Source organism: Pan paniscus, chromosome 11 (assembly GCF_029289425.2).
Source record: "Pan paniscus chromosome 11, NHGRI_mPanPan1-v2.0_pri, whole genome shotgun sequence".
Taxonomy (NCBI): domain Eukaryota; kingdom Metazoa; phylum Chordata; class Mammalia; order Primates; family Hominidae; genus Pan; species Pan paniscus.
Window position 1 is genome coordinate 106,767,738 of NC_073260.2, and position 22,252 is coordinate 106,789,989.

The 22,252-nt window shown below is 39.4% G+C and overlaps 1 protein-coding gene across 1 annotated transcript in view; it reads right to left on the bottom strand.

The window, feature by feature from the left end:
* Window positions 1-22,252, bottom strand: part of SH3GL2 (SH3 domain containing GRB2 like 2, endophilin A1) — a 219,430-nt gene that overhangs the window by 6,050 nt on the left and 191,128 nt on the right. Inside the window, exons 4-6 of the mRNA XM_003822609.5 lie at window positions 4,543-4,686; window positions 3,555-3,688; window positions 1,519-1,677 (exon numbers count right to left, since the gene is read on the bottom strand). Of these exons, the coding sequence (XP_003822657.1) occupies window positions 1,519-1,677; window positions 3,555-3,688; window positions 4,543-4,686 (437 nt within the window). The remainder of the gene's footprint in view (window positions 1-1,518; window positions 1,678-3,554; window positions 3,689-4,542; window positions 4,687-22,252) is intronic.

A 22,252-nucleotide genomic window follows, 5' to 3' on the forward strand; every position in this document is an offset into this window, starting at 1 on the left:
AATCCATCAAGGATAAAAGAAAGCATCCTTATGCTTAGAATCATGCGTATCAGTACCATGAGGAGAAGCAACATGGGTAACCCTCAGGAAGACCATATAGCTCTAAAGAGTCTCATGCTTAGCTACAATCTTGTATCTGGGATTTGACTTCTTTTATTCTATAGAAAAGAAGGTACACTGGCCAAAGGACTCTTTGTTCCTTATACTTTTCATGCTGTTAATATTGGTACTGTTAATAAAAATGTGACAATATCTCACATAATGTACCCGGAGAGGCGACATGGTATGACAGAAAATCTTCTGTGCTCTCTGAGCCTCATCTGTAATGTAAAAGGGTTAAATCAAGTGACATCTTGAGTTCATTCTTGCTCTAATATTCTAAGCTTGATTTCTCTTGATTTTATGTTTCACATTATGATCCAGCTGGGTAGCAGCCTCCAAGTCAACAGAAGCAGTGTTGTCCCATGAATTTGGGGATGGGGAGGGGTGCTGTGTTGCAGGGAAGGAGCACTGTGACTTGGAGCACCCCTCATGCCCACAGTATTCCTCTCGAGGAGTTAGGTGGACACAAGTTGTTTTACATAAACAAAAACCTACACTGTCTCCAGGTGGTAGGAAACTCTGGATATGTTCAACATGCTTCCCCTGCCACAGTCAGGAGTAAGGCAAGTAGGCAATGTGATGGTTAATTTTAGGTGACAACTTGACTAGATTAAGGGATCCCCAGATAGCTGGTAAAGCATTATTTCTGGGTGTGTCTGTTAGGGTTTTTCCAGAGGAGACTGGCATTCACTTAGTAGACTAAATAAAGGAAGAGCTGCCCTTCCCTATGGGGGTGGAGACCACCCACTCAGCTCAGGACCCAGATAGAATAAAAAGCAGAGGAAAGGCAAGTTTGTTCTCTCTCTCTTCTAGCGAAGGGACACCCATACGCTCCTGTCTTTGGATGTCACAGCTCCAGGCTTTCTGGCCTTTGGACTCTGGGACTTGCACCAGTACTACTGATGCCCCCTGCTCCACAACTGAGTTCTCAGGCCTCTATTGAGTTATACATAGATCCTCAGAAATATCCTTTATTTTCCCACTATTGATAAGTGAGATGGTCCCTGACTTTACGATTTGTAGGCTTTATGATGGTGCAAAATTGATATGTGCTCAGTAGAAACCATACTTCAAGTACCCTTACAACCATTCTGTTTTTTAATTTTAATGCATTATTCAATAAATTACATGATATATTCAAGACTTTAACTCCATCATAAGTTAAGGAGCATCTGTACTTTAAGATTCATTAGCAGACGAGAATCTAGTTAAATCAAACTACAGGAATGCAGAAAAAACTTTTCTATTTCTCAGTCTACTTTATGACTGACAATTATTTAAAATAAATAACTATCTACTGAAGTTCTTATCACATAGTGTAATCAGATATTAATGCTTTTAAGGGTTATGGCCTTTAACATATTAATGTTGTGCCTCGATGATAAGATTAAATTGAAAACCACAGGAGTCACTTACATCCATCTCCAAGAGATTGAACATGCTTGACTCAGCAATTTCCTTAGACTCATCAAATTTCTCTAGAGCTTGACGAAGCTCTTCATCCGGAATCTTGCCTTGTCGTTTCTTCTTATAATCAAAATCCAGGCGTCGACCCTCCAACTTCTTTAGATGATGCTGCAAAAGTCAAGGGCAGGAATAGGCTTTGAAAGGGCTTATGGAAAAGGCTTATTTGAGCTCACTTCTCCATCACGTCCATTAACTTCCAAATTAAGATAGGCTAAGTTTTAAAATACAACGCCACCAGAGAAATAAAGAAACATGCATCAATGGGGCCAATGCTTTCAAAGGCTAAATATGGGGGAATATCTTTAAAAATAATTAAGAATAAAAGATAAATTACAGGAAATATCAGTGCCCTTTATTTTCTGGCCTTGTCAGGCCAAAGCCAAGCTGGACTAAGCCTTTGCAGCCCATGACAGAAACAGAGAAGGAATGCACATGCCCTACACACAATGAAAGGACACACTCACAGGCCCCACAGGCCCTGTCTTCAAGAGAAATGGTATCTCATGAGAAGCCAGAGGAAAAACACTTTCCTTGGAATTAAGTGAGATAGAAATGGCAGTCTTGCTTTTCAAATCATCCAGTCTGTTAGAATCACGTAAGTTGCTCATCACAATATGGATTCCTGAGCTCTTGAATCGATATCTAGGGTGGGGGCCTAGGAATCTACATCTTAACACTTGCCCCAGCTGACTGATGCAGCTGTCACCAGAGAAACTAAATCCAGTGATTTAGTTTAAGCCTCCCACTTGACATATAATTGAACTCAAGAACAAAATCTCACTTGGAAGGGACCTTCCAAGGGATTATATCTAATGCTCCATGCTGAGCTTCAATCCCCTCCTTGCACCATACCTGGTAGATGGCTGCCCAGGCTCCACCCATCATCTGTAGTGACCAGGTAGCAAAGTAGTTTTCCAAAGCTAAAAAGTATTTTTTTTCCCCGATAGCTAGTCTTTCACTACTAATGGATGAAGGAAAATCCTGGATTTTCCCTTGTTACTAGTATGTATGGAGCAGAATGAAAGGAAATGAAAACAAAGTAGGGAGTAGTTAAAAAAATGAAAAGGAAAGGAGGAAGAATAATATTCTAAACCTTCCCTCACACTGCATCCCCCGCCCCTCAGTCCATGCCCTGATCCAAAAACTAAATGCTCATTTGGAAGGAACTTTCTTTTTTAAACATTTGAGCTATAGGGTACAGCATTGGAGTCAGAGTTCTATTTTGGATTTAGGGTCAGTCTGTCACTTACTAACTCTATAATCTTGAGCAAATGGTACTGCTAAAGGAGATTTAAGCTAGAATAAGGAGGAGGAGGCCCTAGTTCAAGTTATAGCAATCCATTTTACACCCAACAAAGTTACAAAAAAGCTCAACAAATATTTGTTAGATAAAAAAAAGTGAGCAAACATTCCACACTCAAAGACATATGAACTTTATTATAAATAGCTCAACTGCTCTACATGTTTTAGAAAGTGGCTAGTTGGTATTCTTCCTCAATCCTAACAACCATTATGAAAATATTAATATAAAAACACATACATGCATCTAATTTCTAGACTTGGAAAAAAATAAAAATATGTGCTTATGCAGTGATAGAATAACTATTTATTTAAGCTAACAACCAGTACAACTAACATTTTAGTGGGTGAAATCAGCCCAGCAAACCATAGAATAATTAACAAAACTGTGTATTCTCAGGAAAAGAATATTATCCTCTGGAGAAAAAGTCTGAAAAAAACTATTCAATAGGAAAATCAAACATAGAGAAGCCAGAGACACCCCTCATGAGTGGCACAGTCATAACAGGCTGAAAAGTATCACATTTCTGGTTTCTCTCATTTTGTCTTACTGGGTTGTCTTGTAATTAACGTGCCCAGAGCTGACAACACACAAGGTAAGCTAAAAAAATGTTTTCTAAAGAAAAAAGGCATCTGCATCTGTATGATTTCAACTGCCCACTTTCCAGAAGACTCATTGTACATACTTGAATTTCCCTAAGATCTTTGTCATGAAGATTCTGAAGAGGGTCAATGAAGTTCTGCTTCACTTCTATGTCCAAAGAGTCTTTGACCTCCGACAGTTCCCGCATGGCCTCCCCGACCTCACCAAGTGCTGGGCCTAGGAGAGAATAAAGCTCTTTCATGTTACAGAATAAAGATGAAATGCACTCGCAATAACAGGGCCCTTCACAGATGAAAACCCAAAGGATTACCACTTGTCTTCTAAAGACAACAGACAAGAGAGAATAGGTATCTTCAGTTCACTCCAGGCAACAGACTCAATGCCCCCTAAGAGGGTAAATACCTCTCATCAAGAATGGAACAGTTACTTTTTCCTTTAAGAAGCAATTTAGGAAGCTCCCTGCCCTCTCTTGTAAGTACCAGCTTTCCCTAATGTCGGACTAGCTTAAGGCAAATCTATTAGCAGAAGCAAGTACCAGAAATAGCAGGGTTCAACCAGGAAGGAGATCCCACATCACAAGGGGGTGAAAATAGAAGATGTTGGGTGTGGTAGCTGAGTTTTGGGGGAGACAGGGTGAAGGAATAAATCATGTCTCACCTTGGGCAGTAGAACTAGGTACCATATACAAGTGAGCAAAGATCTATGAAAAAGGCCATGAGGCAGGGAGGGCTTTGAATCATGCTGACTGTGTCTGCTCACTCTGCTTCAATACTCAATGACTGCCAGAAACACCCAATAGAAAGTGCCAAGGAGGCATCTGGATATGTCAACCAAAGCTGTTGTAAAGACTGAGGTCTTATAGTGGGGGGGTGGGAAGAAAACTTGTAAGATAAATCACATTAGAGCGGATGAAATAATTCTGAAAACAAATTTTTGGCCCATGTGTATAAGATCTAAAATTGAAAACCAAAATATAAAATGATTTGACCGATTCCCTACAGAATTTCTTACCAGCACCAAAATCCCCATGGACAAATGAAAGAATTACAATGTGAGGAAGCACTTGTTACCAAAGTTGCAATCATCTCCAAGCTCTCTTCCAAATTTGAGCATGGCCTCCGCCAGCAGCGCCTCTGCCTGAGGATAGCCTGGCCCCTTCTCCTGGCCACGGATTTTTGACATGGTGTTGATCATGCTGAGCTTAGCTCTGGAAGCTGAAGGTGAAGAGAGAACAAGCTTTCAGAGTAGGCAATGTGACACTGCGGAAATAGGGCTGGATGGAGGATCAGGTCTCAGAGCAGCCTACAAAGTAGCTCAGCTACTGATAAGTGTACCTTCAGTACGCTCCAGTGTTCTCTCCGTCAGTCAGTCTAATCAACCACTGTTTTAAAGCACTAAACTCTCCCTTTCCCTTAAGATCTTATAATGAATTACAGCAACACTGTTCTGGATGAAGCAGGATTACACGCTCAAATTCTATCACTGTGTGCCCTTCCCCATCCTCCCTTCACTGTGGTGGCCCCTGCAGTGACTCTGTGGAGCTGGGTGCTTCCATGGAGAGCTTTTTACAAACTCTTGAATTATGTGATGATCTCTAAATTTTATTCTAGTTTTATAGTTCAATTCTAGGAGTCTAAGGATTAAAGTAAGGGACCAATGGTAAATTCCTGCAGAGTGGGCCTTATGCCTTGTTTCACTTATACCATGTATGAAATAGAACTATTTTCAAAATCATTTCTCAACTAAGATTCTGATGGTAAACAGACCCATGAAGAGCAAAAATACTGTGTTCATTTAAAAGACTTAATCGCTTCTCTAGCACTTAACTAGAGAAAATTAGTTTTGTGCCTCAAAGAGAACATTTCAATTTCTCTTTCTTTGTTTTTGTTTTTATAAAAGAAGTTGCCTAGAAACCAATTCCAGTGTTAGTGGCAAAAACAGCTTTATTAAAAAAATTGTTAAAGCCTATGACTTAATTGATGCTAGGATACCTAGGTTCCTCAGGTTCAAAATTAGAGTTGGGATTACACATTAACCTAGGACTATACCCCAAATCCCATCTTCAATGGAAACCCCAGATAGAATCACAGCTTAAGGTACTTCCAGCATTCAGTGGCTGACAATCTTGACATTTATTTCACAAGGCTTTTATTTAAACTTTGAGTCTTAGAGGCATTGAATAGAGATGAGAAAAGTTATCAGAAGAGGACATCCTGCAACCCTGTCCCAGGGATATTACAGTGAGCACGACAATTATGGTCCCTGCTTTCACAAAGTTTATAATGAATTGAGGGTAGAGTCTATTTTAAAATTAATTAGAGTGAAGTAAATATGCCAAGTGCCTTGACGGGGGATTGAGGAGAGTCCCAGATATGCGGCACTGTCCTCGTCTGTTGGGGAGGGGCATCGCAAAGGATTCCTGGAGGGAAGTATCCTTAAGTTTAGATCCAAACAGTATGTAGCAGTTAGGCTAACAGCACATGTAAAGGCTGGTGGTGACTGGAAAAAATATAAAATTCACTTCTTATTTGCTTTTTCATATAAAAGGGATCATATGTTAAGTTTGAAAAATAGAAAATGCAGGCTAAGTGTGGTGGCTTATGCCTATAATCCCAGCACCTTTGGTGCCCAAAGCAGGAGGATCATTTGAGGCCAGGAGTTTGAGACTAGCAAGGCAACATAGCAAGACCCCATTTCTACAAAAAAATTTAAAAGTTAGCAGGGTATGGTGGTGCCCACCTGTAGTCTCAATTACTAGGGAAGCTGACGTGGAAAGATTGCTCAAGGCCAGGAGTTTGAGGTGGTAGTGAGCTATGATGGTGCCACTCCACTCTGGGTGACACAGCAAGAGCCTGTCTCTTTTTTAAAAAGAGAAAATGCCACAGAATCATTTTTAAGGGAACAATATCATTATTTTCTGCAGTGAGTCATATCTGAGATCCAGGAAGGACACAGTCCCAGCCCTCAAGGTGCTCACAATATAGTGAGGAGTAAGATAAACAGTGGCAACAAGTATGATAAATATTATCATGGCTGATATCATGGTACTAGGGGGACACTGAAGAATGACAGCACGAATAAAATGAAAACAGTGCAAATAAAATAAGCAACACCTAAAACACACAGAATGAATAGAAGGAAAGGAGAAACAGAGTAATGAAACCACACATGAGTTAATCCCTACAAATCCTATTCGGGCCATTTTACATTTAAGGATGCATTCCTTTTATAAAAGCTGGATGTGGTAAGTGCTTATACCTTGGCTCTATTAAGGGCTGTCTCCAGGTGAGTAATTCTAAACAGTTTAATACATTGTGGCTGATTTTCAAATACATCATTTTGAATGTTGTTCAATTATGAAGAGCTTTATTCTTTTACTAAGAGTATCTTGGATATGTTCTATATTTTCATAAGAAGGAGGAAGAAAGCCATTTTCTACTAGCTTATCTACTTCAAATGATTTAAAAAAAGCCTATTAATTCATATGTCTGAAGAGACTAGCTTTAAAGTTCATTCACAAATTTATTACATATTAAGAATCTTGGGTTAATGAAACTTCTGTGTTATTAAAAATATCATCAGACCTCCAAATTAACCATCTTTAAATGTTAACATAATTATCTTTAAATGATTGTTTAAAGCAGTACTTTAAGAAACTGAGAGTGAGCCTGGAAAATACAAATTTAAAGCACTCAAATTCCTATTATATACTCTCAACCTGGATTGCTTTACCAAGTTGTATGTGCCCTTAGAGATCTGTGTCCCTTCTCTTCTAAACATACCTAACTCCTCTCCTTCAAACTCATGAATCTACTTCTAGGTGATTCCCAGAAGGAAATGTATTGGGTGAATTAAAACAGCAGGAAGCAAAATTAGGATGACCATAAAAGGCTGACCTATTCCCAAAAGGGCCCCACTGTTTTGTCCTCTGCTAAAATGAGTAGTCTCTTTTTTGACCTTAAAATTTATGCTGTCTTTTAAGGAAGACAAATGGGGGCAGTTGAGGCTCAGTCTTAACTCCCAACTCTAAAGCATAATCTGTAGCATCCCTGACGAGCTTTCTAATTCTGGGAACAGCCAAAGGGAGATCTAAGCTCTGCTGAGAATAAAATGGAAGCTCTGCTAGCCCTGCCTGAGTTATTTTCCTCTGACCTAAAAGCAGTGTCCATGTGAGTCACTGCCTGGTCTGTCCTACAGCTACTTATCTAGTGTGGCGACTAGCTGAGGATGCTGTAAACTCAGTACTTCTGCTAAATCTTAGTTTTTATTTCCTAATCCAAACAAACAAACAGGAAAACCACTAGGTCTTGCTTTCCATGGAAAACAGCAGAGTCCATTAAAATGAACATTAGCTTTGAGCACATACAGACATAGCTAAAAATCCAGGCTATAAATCTTGCTAGTTAGCTGTGAATCCCTGAGAAATCTCTCATTTGTAAGACTGTTATCAGTGTTCAATGATAAACAGCAAAAACCAGCACAGACAACACAACAGGCACTGGATACTGGGGAAAATATTCTTTCTTTCCCCCTTCCAGGCTCCCCTGTCTGAGTGTGTGTTCTGGAATGCTCTACTGACAACTTGGTTGCACAGAGAACTGCACTGCCTAGAGTCCCTTCCTTGGACAAAAATCAGAATTGGTCCAAAGTGAGGTTGCGCAAGATTTGGGAGGTGAAGTTGAAGCAGCAGCCCTAATACTATGAAGGCTGGCATTAGTTAGAGAGGGTGACAGAAAGATGCAGAGGTGCCTGTGGCTTCCAGTTTTTCCTTGCTCTTCCCCACTGTGTGCTGAACTACTTCATTTAAACATTTTAATTTTTTATAAAATGCTTCTGTATACATCATTTTTTCAAACCCTTAGGTAAAGCTTTCCTGTTCAGAAGTACCATGACCGCCCACTGTGCTTTGGAATGGCACTAGAGGCTGCTGATACAATCTGATCACACCACTCACTCTGTGGTCTCATAGGATGGTTTGAGAGCAGGTCTCCTTGGCACCAGGCCTGCTTTTCCCTCACACTAATTAAATGTTAAGGATTCCGAGGCTACCACTGAGTCTTTTCATTTCTCCTGACTCCATTTCGTAAAGTACAGAAGAGTACAGTTCCACTTCTCAGGTAGGCTAAAAAGCTATATGGTTTGCCATCATTCACTCCAATCTTCCCTTAGGAATGTGGCTCTTTGGAAGCACTTCCTTCTTAAATTATGCCATGAAAATCTGCTCTATGTGAGGATGACAAAAAGTGATCACGTGCTCTCCCAGAATCAGAAAAAAGGCTCTTATTTTCCCCGAAAAAGAGAGTTCCCAAGCTAAATCATGAGTCCTACACCAAATCATGAGTCCCACACCAAGGAGCTTAAAAAAGATTAAATTGATTAAAATCAATAAGTAGGTTACACTGGAAACAATTATGCATTCCCTATACAGAAGAAATGTGAAGTTTCACTGCCTGGTTGAATAGTCATTTACCAAAAATCTATTTTTAAAAGATTTTCTCTGTGATAAAGTGAGCAAAAGAAATATTCATGAAGCACCTATAATGTGCAAGTGCTATGTCTAGGGAGACTCTGAAAGAAGTGAGGTGCAGCCTCTGCTCTTAAAAAGCTTATTATCCAGGTGGAGAGTCAGAGTGCTCACTCACTGCTGTGAGGCAGAGTGTGGGTGAGGCTGTAATGTATTAATATTTACACTGCAGAAGACACAGTAACAAATTCCACCTGAAAGAGTAAGGCTTGGAAGGCTAATGAACAGATGATGCTCCAGCTGGGCTTTCTGAAAGAGTGAACCGTAAAGGGAGAGACCTGGGAAAGGCCATTCTAGGTACCTGGAGAATCTGAGTAAAGTATACAAAACAGAGATAGATCAAGTGTTCAGAGTTTGGAACAACCAGAACTCTCAAATACTGCTGGTAGGAGGATAAATTGGTAGAAAATTCTGGACAACAATTTGGTAGTGTTTACTAAAGCTGAATAGACACATACCCTGCAACCCAGTAACTCCACTTCTAGGTGTATATCCATCAGAAATGTGTACATGCATAACAGACATGTACAAAACTGTGCTATTCAAAATATCTAGAAAATGCAAACACCTAAATGCTCATCAGTGGAGAAAATGGACAAGTAAACTGTGCTATGTTCTCACAAGGGAATTCTACAGAGCAATGAGAATGAAAGAAGTAGGACAAATAGAAAAATGAACAAAATAAGCCAGATCAAAAGAATACATGTTCTATGATCATATTTCAGTTACAAGACAGATAAAAATGTATAGTATTAAAGGTAAGGGCAGCTAGCATCTGTGGAAGGAGCTTTTGGGATGTTGACAATGTTCAGTTTCTTGAACCATGTACCTTTAAACAGAAGTTTATAATAGTTCATTGAGCAATATACTTATGATATATGTGTTGTACTTTTTGTATGTTACAGATCAATAACAAATTCAGAAATTTCACTCCTAAACATTCTGATGTAATTGGTTTGGCATGTGGTCTGGACACGGCAGTTTTTAAAATCCCAAAGGCGATTCTAATGTGCAGCCAAGGTTGAGAACCACTGTGTTAGTCTCTAGACTGAAAACGTGGGAGGTGATGATACAAATGTGAGATAAAGAATGCAGGACAAAGAGAAGATTTTAGAGTGGAAGTGTGTAAGTACTTCAACTGCAGAAACACAAAGTCTAACAATATCCATGTGGTTGTATAGCAGACAACCAAGCAAATTGGTCTTGGGCTCAAAGGATGGTGGTGGGGGGTAAAGAAAACCAACTTATCTGACAACATCTGAAATCTTGAAGGCTAGGCCATTAGATAACAGAAAGAAGCAGAAGAAAACTGCCCCCAAATGAAGATGAAACAAAATTCAAGAACAGTTTTCTTCCAGTGGTTTTATACGTGGCAGGTGAGATTAGCTTTTAATTGGTGTCTACTCTAAGCCAGGAGCTTTATACAAACAATTTACCTTAATCTTCACAACTCTGTGGGTTTGGTTCAATTACTCCTATTTGCAGAAAGAGGGATGGGCTGCATCTAAAAAGAAAGGATATGGAACCTCAGAGAGCCTGGGAAGCCTATCCAAGTTCTCATAGTTACTAACAGGAAAAGATAGGATTCAGGCTCAGGTCTGAGCCACTCCCAAACCCATTCTCTTTCCCATTCCGTCAAATTTCCTGTGGGACTCAAAGTTTCAGATGGAAACCCCTAAGCCTCCAAAAAACAAAATCCTTGTCTAAAGGCTTTTACTAGTGGTGGTCAACCTGATGCATATCAGAATTACTCAGAAAACATTTTAAAACCATAGATTTAAGGACCCCATCTCTATCTTGATGATTTGGACTATCCAGTGGGTTAGGCCACCAAGCATGTGTCCAAGGGGCCTTGGGGATATAAACAAGCAAGCCTGGGCCCTGAAGTCCCACCTCTTATCAGGTCTGGCCAATTGTATCACCTCCTTGAGTTGGCAAGCTGATGATTCTCATGTATCTCTGCAGGCTAGCCCTTTACACTGTATTACAGACTCAGGCATTCTAATACCTACTTGACTGCACTAGGATGTGTAGACCTCTCAAACTTAACATATTCAAACTAAACTCCAGATTTTCCATCATCATCCCAAACCTGCTCCTCCTATAGTACTCTCAATATTAATGAATACAACTCCATTCATTCTTCCACTTGCTCAGGCACTAGACTTCATAGTTATCTTTGATGTCTCTCTTGCCTAATATCCAATTAGTCAGCAAATTCGGTCAGCTCTACATTCAAAACACATCTAGGATCAGACTGTTTCTCACTCTGGTCTAAGCTACTACCATCTATAGCCTGGATTATTAAAATAAGCTCCTGCTGGCCTCCCTGCTTCCACGCTTGCCCCCTATAATCTACTCTCAATAGAAGAGTAAGGACAGTCCTATTTAGTGTAATTCAGATCACATCACTCTTCTCCCCAAAGCACTTTAATGTGTTCCCACATCATTCAGGGTAGGAATCAAAGTCCCAACAATGGTGACAAGGTCCTATCTGCTCTTGCCTCTCTGACCTCCCCCAGCCAACATGGCACTTTATTGTTCTCATATACATGAGAACTTCCCGGACCCGGTCACACTCTCCCCCTCTTACTCTTCATTTTAATTCACTGCACTGATCACATCTGACATTAGGTATTATTCTCTATCAGTCTCATCCTTCCAGAGTATAGGCTCCATGAGGGCAGGGGCTTTGCCTGCCTCATTCACTCATACATGCCCAGGGCTCAGAACTGCCTTAGAGTAAACGTGGAAGATAACTGAAAAAAATGAACGGATTTCTTCATCTAGAGAATGGAGAAAATCAAAGCTACCTTGCTGGGTTTATTGTGAGGATTAGAAATGATGTTTTAGAGTATCCAGCACCGTGCCTGGCACTTATGGAACTATTCAATAAAATGGAGGCTATGACCAGTATGGTAAATTGTGTTATGGAAGTAGGTTAACCAAGAGGTATACTGAAATGTATAAATATGGCACTCCCAGATTGTCATGGACAAGAGGAAAGTTCTTAGAGTTGGTGGGTTTGGCTATAAATATCTAGTCTGCCTCTAGTATAAAACTAAAGATAGGGATGAGAGCCCAACCTACGCTAAAGGAATAGACTTGGTAAGTGATGAATGTAAAAAAGGTAAGAAGACTGCTATTTGTCCTCCCCAAATTCATATGCTGAAGCCCCAATACCCAATGTAATTGTATTTGGAGATAGTGCTTTTAGGAAGTAATTAAAGGAAGTCAGGAGGTCAAAGTCCTAATCCAATAGGATTGGTGACCTTATAAGAGAGGAAGAGAGAGAACAATCTCTCTCCCTCCACACACATGCACCACGAAAAGGTTACATGAGGACATAGTGAGAAGGCGTCTATCTACCAGCCAGGAAGAGAGCCCTCATCAGAAATTAAAACATGGTCAAGCAACTTGATCTTGGACTATATAACCTCCAGAACTGCAAGAAAATAAATTTCTATTATTTATGATATTTTGTTATGGCAGCCTGAGCTGACGTAGATCAAATTCTGAGGTTCCGGGGGAAAATGAAATGAATTTGGGAGGGATATCACTCAACCCATATACTTTCTTTTTAAACTTGATTATTTTAACAAACTTTAAATCAAAGTAATTTTTTAAAACTATCTGAATTACTATATTTGTGAGCAAACCAATTATTACATAATTTTCATTTCACATGGATTTCTGAAGCTTTTATCTTTATAAATATTCCACCTGGGTTTACTCTTTTTGAATAAAGTCATCTTAAAAAGTTATGTTTGAAAGAAGCCTCTAAAAATATATACAGTTTATTGACTGCATGGTTATTGAGTCCTTGGGTAACAATATTTTACTGACTAAATGCTTTATTTCCATAAGCACACAAGCATGAGATCAACCAATGAATATGTAATCTAAGATTTTCCGAAATAAAGAAGAGGCAGGTCCCTAACACTCTCCATTCTACAAAGGTCTCCCTGCCTCTGTCTACAGGTATTTACAGAGCATTTGCTTCCTCCCTATCCGTGGGAGCTACTCTTTCTTGGCAGTTCAATCCAGTGTGCTGGAGTTAGGCCAGCACTGCTCAGGGGAGCCAAGTGTGAGCCTCTTTTTCCAAGTCAGAGTTCAGTGATGTCACACTGGTAGCTTGCAAATGGCCATGTGAGACAGAGAAACTGGCTCATGCTACAAATCAAGGTTTTTCTTCCAGAAAGATGGTTGTTAAGCCTGTAGCAGCACACTGCTGGTTCCTCCCAGCTTGTGGCAAGTTTTATTGCACTTCAATTCTCATCTGTGGTGGCCAGGTAGGTATTATCATACTTCTTGGCTTAAAAAAAAAAGATGGGACATTTTGAAAATGCAAAGTACAAAGAATAACATAACACACTCATATACACATTATTCAGATTTCTCACTGTTAAGTACAATGTTCCTGATAATCTCTCTAAACAAGTATTAATGCTTCCTTTATAGCATTTTTGTGTGTGTGTCTCTAAAATAGGACAGACTTGAGGTTGTGAGGTTGTTGAGGTTGTGACAGACATTTGTAGGAAAGCCCCTGAGATTCTTTTTCTGGAAAAGTGTAAAATGTCAGGGGACCAAGCCTCTGAAGGCCAGGCAAAAGCGGTGTTTTCTAAGGGGGTTTAGTCCCAAGGACAGTGATGCCAGAAGATGGAATGCTCCTTTTCCTAGGGAAAAAAACAGGGAGTTTTAATGTCTGCTTTTTTAAAAGTTTCATTTACTACAATTCAAAATCAAGGTTTATCACAAATGAGATTTCTGTCACACTGGAAACCAGCAGTCTCTGTGGAACGTACATGCCCAGCACAAACCTCAACAAAGGGTGGGGCTGCAGAGGCACAGGGGTGTGAAAATGAGTGTTCCCTGCTGGAAGAGCAAGGATAAGGGGTGATTCTGCCCTCCGCACCCTATTTTTCTCCCCACCCTAGATGATTATGATGGCAGTATTTTGGGAAAGACCTTTTGTAAATCACTTTTTAAAAATTACAACCTGATTTAAATTGCTGTATTCTCAAGAGTGGCTTCCTTCTTTCACTGTGAAATTTCACATAAAAACATAATGACAGGGCATCTGTCTATCACAACAGGGAAGAAGAGAATCCAACCCCCACCCTTGGTGTGAGTTGATGAACACAGCTGATGCACTTGGGCAGAACAGGTGGCCACAGTACTCCAAGTCACATCTTCGTGTTCTGACTGTTGGGGGAAACCTAATGGCTTTAGCATCCATCAGGGAAGACCAAAGACATGAAACATGGTTTCTGAAGTCTTTCACTGCTTTTAGTGACCTAATTCCTTTGTCATCCCTATCTGTCTTATAGAAACCAAGCCTCATTACCCAAAGGAGCAAAGATCTTGAGCAGGACAAATGCCGAATAATTTGTAGTCGTATTCATTAATTGCTACTATCTGGTCCAGAAACTTAGAAAGAGCCCTGAAATACCTGAAAAACTGAAGACCATAACCAGATTTCATCCTATAACTATAATTTCAGAAGTTATCTACTACATATATAATGCGTACACATCATCCAGCCTTGCAAAACACAACAGATGGGTTTTGTTTCTCCATTTTACAGATGGAAAATGAAGTACAGAAAAATGTTAGTTTTTTTCTCTATTTTCCCACTTTTGGAGAAAATTACAGTTGATGGCTATTTTGTTGAAATGGCAACCAACAGCTAAAAATACACTTGCCCCTTCATCACCTATCAAGAGCCAAGGATGTCTTTAATTGATGGAAAAAATTAAAAGTTTGCTCTTGGAAAAGATCAACAAAATTAACAAACATTTAGCTAGCTGAACTAGAAAAAAACAGAGAGAAAAGACACAAATTACTAAAATCAGAAATAAAAAGTGGGGATATTCATTCTGATCTACACAAGTAAACAAGATTATTAAGAGAGTACTATGAACAACTGCACAACAATGAACTGTATAACCTAAATGAAATGGACAAACTCTTAGAAACACAAAACCTACCAAGACTAACTCACAAAGAAATAGAAAATCTGAACAGACCTATCATTAGTAAGAAGATTGAATCAGTAATCAAAAATCTCCCAACAAAAACAAGCCTAGGATCTGATGGCTTCACCAGTGACTTCTACCAAATATTTGAAGAACACCAACTCTCCTCAAACTTTTCAAAAAAATTGAAGAAGGAAAATTTCCTGCTCATTCTATGAGGACAGCATTATCTTGATAGCAAAGCCAGACAAAGACACTACAAGACAACTACAGACCAATATCTCTTATGATCATTGTTGTGAAAATTCTCAACAAAATGATAGCAAAGCAAATTCAACAGCATATTTTAAAAATTATACCCCCCCGGAGGGGTAGCATTGGGAGAGATACCTAACGCTAGATGACGAGTTAGTGGGTGCAGCGCACCAGCATGGCACATGTATACATACGTAACTAACCTGCACAATGTGCACATGTACCCTAAAACTTAAAGTATAATAAAAAAATAAAAAATAAAAAAAAATTATACCCCATGACCAAGTGGTATTTGTTCCTGAAATACAAGCATATGGTTCAATATACAAAAATGGGTCCACCTAATACCTCACATTAACAAAATAGAGTAAAAAAAAAAAACCACACACACGATCATCTCAATTGATGCAGGAATAAGTGTTGACTAAGTTCAACACCTTTTCATGATAAAAACAATAAGCTAGGAATAGGAAGAAATTACCTCAACATGGTAAAAGTCATATATGAAAACCTCACAATGAACATCATACTAAATGGTGAAAGACTGAAAGCTTTTACTCTAAGATCAGTAACAAGACAATGATGCCCACTGTGACCACATCTATTCAACACAGTACTGAAAGTTCTGGCCAGGGCAATTTGGTAAGAAAAAGGAATCCAAATTGGATGTAAACAAGTAAAATTATCTATTTTCAGATGACATGATCTTACATATAGAAATCTCTAAAGATTTCCCACAAAAAGCTGTCAGAACTAATAAATGAATTCAACAAAGTAGCAGGACACAAAGTCAACACACAAAAATCAGTTGCATTTCTATACACTGACAACGAACAATCTGAAAAGGAAATTAAAAGGTTAATTCCATTTACAATAGTATCAAAAAGAATAAAATACTCAGGAATTAATTTAACCAAGGAGGTAAAAGACTTCAACAATGAAAACTACCAAACACTGCTGAAAGAAATTTTAAAAGACATATATAAATGGAAATACATCCCATGTTCATGAACTCGAAGACTTAATATTATTAAGATGTCAACATTATTCAAAGCAATCTAAAGATTCAATGCAATCCCTATCAAAGTCTCAGTAACATTTTTTGTAGAAATGGAAATCCCACCCTAAAATTCATATGGAATCTCAAGGGACTCCAAATAGCAAAAAGAATCTTAAAAAAACAAAGCTAGAAGACTCACATCTCCTGATTTGAAAACTCACTACAAAGCTATGGTAATACAGTGTGGTACTGTCATAAAGACAGACATGTAGGCCAAGGGAACAGAGCAGAGGGCCCAGAAATAAACTCTTGCATACACGGTCAAATGATTTTTGACAGAGGTACCAAGACCACTCACGAGAAATAATATTCTTTTCAATCAATGGTGCTGGGAAAAATGGATCTATATGCAAAAAAATGAATTTGGACCTTTTTCTAATACTATATACAAAAATTAACTCCAAATACATTAAAGAGCTAGCTGTAAAATCTAAAACTCTAGAACTCTTAGAAGAAAACACAGGTAAAAGCTTCATGACATTGGATGTGGCAATGAATTCCTGGATATGATACCAAAGGCATATGCAACAACAAAAAAAATTACACAATTGGACTTCACGAAAGTTAAGAAATTGTGTGCATCAAAAGACACTATAAACTGAGTAAAAAGGCAACCCACAGAATGGGGGGAAATATTTGTAAATCATATCTGATATGTACAGAACTCCTAAAACGCAACAAAAAACCCAAACAACTGGATTAATAAATGAGCGAAGGCTTGAATTGACATTTCCCCAAAGAAGACATACAAATGGCTAAAAAGCACATAAAAAGGTGGTTAACTTCACTAATCATTAGGTCATTACAAATCAAAACTACAATGAGATACCACCTCACACTCATAAGGATGGTAAACATCAAAAAACCAGAAAATAACAAGTGTTAGCAAGGATGTAGAGTAACTCGAACCCTTGTGCACTGTTGGTGAGAAAGTAAAATGCTGTGGAAGAGAGCACAGTGGTACCTCAGAAATAAAAAATAGAATTCCCTTAAGTTCCAGCAATTCCATTTCTGGATATCTACCCAAAATAATTGAAAGCAGAGTTTCAGAGAGATATTTGTATACTCATGGTCATAGAAGCATTATTCACAATAGCTAAAATGTGAAAGCAACTCAGTTGTCTATCAACAGGTGAATCTATATAAAAATTGCACTATTTACACACAACGGAATATTATTCAGCCTTAAAAAGGAAGGCAATTCTTATATACACTATTACATAAGTAAACCTTGGGACATTATGCCAAGTGAAATAAAGCCGTCACAAAAAAGACAAATGCTACGTGATTCCACTTACATGAAGTAATTAGAATAATTAAAATCATAGAGCCACAAAGTAGAATGGTGGTAGCCAGCGGCTGAAGTAGGAAAGGGGGAGTTATTACTTAATGGGGATAGAGTTTTACTTTTACAAGACAAAAAGAGTTATGGAGATGGATGGTGGTGGTGATTATGCAACATTATGAATGTATTTAATACCAGTGAAATGTATACTTAAAAATAGTTAAGATAATTTCATGTTATGCATGTTTTACTATGAAAAATAAGAAAAATTAATTCTAAATTATTTTAACTAAATTTGTGAAGTCTAATATAGAGATTACAATTGTAATATGAGTATAAATCCTCAAATCACACTAAATAAGATTTGGGGCTTAATACTTCCAACAAAATTTATGTAATAAATAGCATCTTAGCATGCATTTCATTTTGGCAACATGTGATTATTGCATATTATGGCCTGGTTTTCTTAGGTGAAGTCTCAGAGCATCTACAAGTCTGAAACGTGGCCCTCTGATGCTCCCTGCACTGATACCAATGTGCTCTGCTGTTTTGCACACTAACAATTATGAAATGACAGAAAGAGTTATATTGTAATGAGAACTTAGGTAAATATACTCACATCTATGTTGTTTCTTTTGTAGTTAACTATTAGAAGACACTGAGAAAAGGGAAGAGGAAGATTTGCCTACTGACTTACACAAATAGACAACCCTAGCACTGGATCGTGCTACTCTCAAGCCAAATAATGGTATTTATATAACACCTCTCTCCAAGGTGACAAAGCTCTTTTATGCCTCAAGCAGGAAACAGCAGGGAGGGATATTAAGACCCTGTGCTGTAGTACACAGTCAGCAGCCCTAAGAACTTGTGACATGGGGCAGCAAACATCTCCCACCTCAAAATGGGGTGCTGCAAGGTGCCAACACAGGTCTCACAGAGTGCCCTGGCAAAGCAGGCAACTGTCCCCCTCAGGGGCATAAAACAGTTTGTGAAATCTGAAAAATACACAACCCTCAGTGTACTAACATCATCAGCCTTTGCTTTCTCAGGTTTTCAGAGCAAATAGAGGGTGGTGGTAAATAATATATCCTTATTGTAAGAAGGGTCCTGCAGTGGGATTTCTAAAGACCTTGCCCAGGGAGGAACTGCTGGGTTAGCATCTGAGATGCCCTAGGTTGAGCTGCAGTACCCCAGGAAAGGAAGGTGCATAATATTTCTTGAGTCCCTACTAAGTGTCAGGCACTGTGCCAAGTGTTCTTTGCTATCATGTTTCAAAACACAAAGATATCTTCAGTCTTTGGTGGAACTGGACTGACCTATACTCCCTGGGGGGTTCAGGAGACCTCATCTTAAGCTGAAAAGACAGTGACAGGTGTTCCCAATCTACCTCCTACTTCAATGTAAGGTATCCAAGGAGCCTAAAGCCACCGGGCAAATAGCCTGATGGCCCCAGCAGACAGTTGTATGCTTGAAATAGGAGCTCTGGCTGGGAACAGCCACACTGTATTAGTTTTCTACATAGAATAACAAAGTACCACAAACTCAGTGGCTTCAAACAACACACATTACCTCACAGTTTCTGCAAGTAAGTCTGGGCATGCCTAAATTGAGTCCTATGCTCAGGGTCTCGCCAGGCTGCAAACAATGTGGAGTCAGACTGCTTTGCCATCTGGAGGCCAGAGAGGGGAGAAGTCTGCATCCAGGCTCACGTGGGTTGCTGTCTTCCTGAGTCCGGGCTGTTCACTTCTCTGTGGCAGTGTGATCGAGAGCTCTGGCTTCCCGCTGGCTGCTGGCCAGTGGCCACCCTTAGGTTCTAGAGACCACCCCCAGTTCCTTGACATGTGGTCCTCTCCTTGGGCTGTCATAACATGGCAGTGTGCTTCTTCTAGACAAGGAAGGGAATGTCTCTCGTATTAGTCTGCTAAGACTGTCTCACATAATGTGACTTGATCATGGGAGTGATGCACCATCGATTTTGCCATATAATGTAATCACTATCAAGGGAGTGGTGAGTAGTTGATTCCATTACCTTTGCCATATTTATCGGTTAGCAGCAAGTCACAGGTTCCATCTACACCCAACGGGAAGGGATTATATAAGGGTGTGAATCTGTACGAGTCACCCTAGAGTATACTTGCCACACATACCAAGCCTGGAGGTATCTTTGTAGTTTAAGACTTTGTAGCATAAGACATTTTGTTTTGAAAACAGAATGTGCCTTGGAGATAGTAATATCTGAATAAAGATTCTGGCTGTTCTGTTGTATACTTCGGGCAAATTGCTAATCACCTTGCAGCTTCAGTTTTCTCATCCAAAAATAGATACAACGATTATCTATGTATATAAACATAAATGTCTATTAATAGCTTCAGCCCAGTGATTTTATACATGACAGTATGCACATCCACACTTTTCCCAAAGCAATTGTGAAATATACTAATTGTACATGACACCAAATAGATATTACACAGAGAACAGCTCTGATACTGATCTGTAAAAGTCTGCAGACCACGACACTTACCTGAAAAGTTAGCTACTCCTGTAAGATGGAGCTTATATATGCTTCACATGATTTGATTCATTCATTAAGCAAATTAATCAATCGCTAGCACCAAACTCTGTGCTAGGAACTGGGTATATATAAAGGAGTAAAAGAGACATAGTCCTTGTCTTCAATGACTATGTTTACAATATACTGGAAGAGATGAACAGCATTTATTTACTGAGGGCACTACTTCCATTATTACGAATAGTAAATAAGACAGACAAGACTCTACCCTTCTGGAGATTACGTTCTATATGAGAAATGGGAGTGATGTGAAAACAATAAACAAAAAGATAAATTAGAAGATAATTCCAAATGTTGATAGGAAATAATATAAGGAGGTATGAGAGGGATGAGGAGAAACTATTTTCAATAGGGGTGGGGGCAGGAAAGGACTGTACAGGGAGACGGCATCTGACTGAAGGTGGAGTGATGAGGAGCAGCGGACATTAACAGGAGCTGGAGAAGAGCGTTCCAGGCAGAAGAAACACCTGTGCAAAGACCCCGAGGCAGGAACAAGGCTGAGGATAATTCTCAGTGCAATGGAAGCCAGTGGAGAGTTACAAGCAGAGGAGTGACAAGATGTGAATTACATCTTTAATGGATGGAACTGGCTGCTATGTGAAGAATGTAAAATAGGAGAGTAATAATGGAAAAAGGCAGTATACTGAACAAATCATAAGTTGCATAAAGTAAATATTATGAAAAGTGCAATAGAAGAATAGAATTGGGCTCTTAGCAGTGTACAAACAATCCTGTGCTCAAGTCACTGCGTCACTGCATTTCGGTAGCAGTGACAAGCAACACTTTAACAAGTAAATGTACATCTGAAGTGGTGCTAAATGCTCTGAAGAAAAGTAAAACAAGAAAAGGCTTAGGAAGTTAGAAGGGCTGATGTTTTAAACAAGATGGTCAGGAAAGCTGCACAAATTAGGTGACATTTGAGCAGAGACCCCAGCGAAGGTTTTGAGAAGACATGGAGAGGAAGTGATTGAGGCAAAGGGGCTGGCCAGGCCCCACGAACAACAGTGCCTGTGTGTTTGAGGAAGGCTAGCTCAGAAGGAGCGAGATGGAGACGGCCAGGAACATAAGGAATGAGCTCAGATCCTCAGGACTTTGTAACCCACATAAGTGCGTTCAATTTTATTCTAAGTGAGGAACTTCTCAAGAGATTTGTTGAGGGGAACTCATGTGATATAAAGGTAGCATGAGAATATAAAACTGGAGTAGAAATGATTTTGACTTGGCCCTCAGAAGACACCACTCAGAGTCGAGATACATAGGCTGAGACAGGAGGGATGGTGAGAAGACAGTTGTCGAAGAAGGGGCAGATGAGGGCCCATATTCTACCAGGAGAAGGGGAAACAGCCGCTACAAACTCCTGATACAGCAAAGAACTTGAGGAATTGAAGAAACTATAGGCCACAGAGTGAACAAGAGGGAGAAGGAACTAGGAGAGACAGAAAGCACAGGGGCCACCACATGCTGGATCTTAAAGGCCATGCTGAGGATGATTTAGGTATGGTATTTATTTATAGTATTTAGGAACTATTCACGTGAGGTGCCATTAACTTAATTCTCAATATACATGTACACATGCATTTTAAATGTATTTTAAATGTATACTATATTTGTTATGATTAAGAATCTGGTTTTTTTTTTTTTTTTTTAGAGACAGAATCCCGCTCTGTCGCCCAGGCTGCAGTGCAGTGGCATGATCCTGGCTCATTGCAAGCTCCGCCTCCCGGGTTCATGCCATTCTCCTGCCTCAGCCTCCCAAGTAGCTGGGATTACAGGTGCCCACCACCAAGAGCAGCTAATTTTTTGTATTTTTAGTAGAGACAGAGTTTCACTGTGTTAGCCAGGATGGTCTCTATCCCCTGACCTCGTGATCTGCCCACCTCGGCCTCCCAAAGTGCTGGGATTATAGGCGTGAGCTACTGTGCCCAGCCCTGATTAAGAATCTTTTAAGTAAGATCTGGCTTTAGCATTCATTGTTTAGACACACAAGTAAAGAATATCATTATTCCACCAGTTCTAGCTGACTTAAAAGTCTGAATCACTTACAGTGTCTCACATATTTCAGGAACCTATTTTCAATATTTTCCCCAAAGATGTAGAAGTAGAAACCCT